Source organism: Lucilia cuprina, chromosome 4 (genome assembly GCF_022045245.1).
Source record: "Lucilia cuprina isolate Lc7/37 chromosome 4, ASM2204524v1, whole genome shotgun sequence".
Taxonomy (NCBI): domain Eukaryota; kingdom Metazoa; phylum Arthropoda; class Insecta; order Diptera; family Calliphoridae; genus Lucilia; species Lucilia cuprina.
The window spans coordinates 85,776,592-85,778,775 of NC_060952.1; the positions used below are offsets into that span (position 1 = coordinate 85,776,592).

Here is a 2,184-nt window from a genome sequence, read left to right on the forward strand (position 1 = left end):
CTAGTCTATAGTCTAGTCTATAGTCTAGTCTATAGTCTAGTCTATAGTCTAGTCTATAGTCTAGTCTATAGTCTAGTCTATAGTCTAGTCTATTGTCTAGTCTATTGTGTAGTCTATAGTCTAGTCTATAGTCTAGTCTATAGTCTAGTCTATAGTCTAGTCTATAGTCTGTAGTCTAGTGTATTCTATAGTCTAGTCTTAAGTTTAGTTCATAGTCTAGTCTATACTATAGTCAATAGTCTAGTCTATAGTCTAGTCTATACTATAGTCTACAGGTTCAATCTTTAGTATATATTAGGAACTATGTTTCCTTTCCATCAAAATCAATTAAAACTTTAACTTCTTCTTCCCACAGACTGGTTCCTTTCAACTGTTTGTTGAAGGTTATAAAGATGCCGATTTCTGGTTGAGACGATTCGAACAGGAACCTCTGTCAGCCGGACTAAATAAATCATTTCAATTACAATTTGAACGTTTGGTTGTCTTAGATTACATCATACGCAACACAGATCGTGGCAACGATAATTGGCTTATCAAATATAGTCAACCGAAAATAACGAAAAAAGTCAATGGTACCGGTGGAAAATCATTGGCATCCAGTCAAAATGATATAAAAACTGAAAATATCATCAATACCACAGACACACTAGATCAAGCGCAAAATAATAATATTGTCAATCTTAATAAGAACGAAAATAATAAATTAATCGATGTAGCAATATCGGTAGCTAGTTCGGGATCACTGGCTGAATCGAGCAGTAGTAGTACCGGTAGCAGTTTGGGTGATACCAATCAGGCAGCGGCTGATAGTCATAGTCAAAGATCAGCGGATCGACCTAACGATTGGAATATGGTAGATGCGCCACAAATACGAATAGCTGCCATTGATAATGGTTTGGCATTTCCCTTTAAACATCCTGACTCGTGGAGAGCTTATCCCTATCATTGGGCCTGGTTGCCACAAGCTAAAGTGCCATTTAGTGAGGAAATAAAACAATTAGTACTGCCACAATTGTCTGATATGAATTTCGTAGAAGAAATGTGTACAGATTTATTTTATTTATTTCAACAAGACAAAGGATTCGATAAAAGTCTCTTCGAGCGACAAATGTCAGTGATGAGAGGACAAATCTTAAATTTAACACAGGCCTTAAAAGATGGCAAATCACCGGTACAACTGGTACAAATGCCAGCTGTTGTTATAGAAAAGTAAGTTTACAAATTTGTTTAGTTTTTATTTTTTTGCAAATATTTAATTTATTTCTTTGCATTCTTTATCATTATAGATCGAAGGCTTCTCGTGGCTTTTTCTCTTTTACTCAGCGCTTCCAAAATAAAAGTCCTTTTTTCTCTTGGTGCTAACACATCTGTTATCAAACCATCAAACGAAAAATATGTCTCCATCTAGTTGGCTTTATATATATACATATACTACTACATATACAACATATTATAACTTTGAAAACAAAAAAAAATTACTGGCAATTTTTTTTATTATATATTATATATAGTTTGTCGTGTTAAAAAGTCTTTGTTTTTTTCTTTTTCTTCTTAAGTTCCTTGTGTTATAATTTTAAAGTCTCATGTGCATATACATACATACTCTAATCTAATCTATAAATATTCTTCTAATTAGTTTTACTATAAACAAATCTCTATTCATATATATATTATTTGTTAAACATAAAATTATAATATTTGGCCTTTTTTTAATTTTATTTAATATTTTGCTTAAAATGTTAAATATTTTGTTTATATATTTTCTACTATAATTAGGTAAATTAATTAAAATACATTAAATACAACATTTTTCAAACATTTCTATAACAGCTGCTGTTATTTTGTAAGAACGAGTTCTGTTGCAAATGTTTCATGTTCGTAATAAATGAAATATGAAAAACATTTAAGAGCTAGCTATCATCAATGGCTATAAAGTCCAATGTTTGCAAACTTTTTACTTTCATTCGGAAGAGGTTAATGTTTAGTTTTGTAGAGAAGAAATTGCAATTCCAGAGAAAAGTTGTCTGAATCAGACCAAACTTTTCTATAGAAAAGTTGTCTGAATCAGATCAACTATTTCTATAGAAAAGTTGTCTGAATCAGATCAACTTTTTCTATAGAAAAGTTGTCTGAATCAGATCAACTTTTTCTATAGAAAAGTTGTCTGAATCAGATCAACTTTTT

General features: G+C 31.0%; 1 protein-coding gene across 1 annotated transcript in view; it reads left to right on the forward strand.

Annotated features, from left to right (window-relative positions):
• Nucleotides 1–1,362, forward strand: part of LOC124419287 (phosphatidylinositol 4-kinase type 2-beta-like) — a 2,462-nt gene extending 1,100 nt beyond the window's left edge. The window contains exons 2-3 of the mRNA XM_046947953.1: nucleotides 356–1,209; nucleotides 1,287–1,362. Of these exons, the coding sequence (XP_046803909.1) occupies nucleotides 356–1,209; nucleotides 1,287–1,362 (930 nt within the window). The remainder of the gene's footprint in view (nucleotides 1–355; nucleotides 1,210–1,286) is intronic.
• Nucleotides 1,363–2,184: the final 822 nt, after the last annotated feature.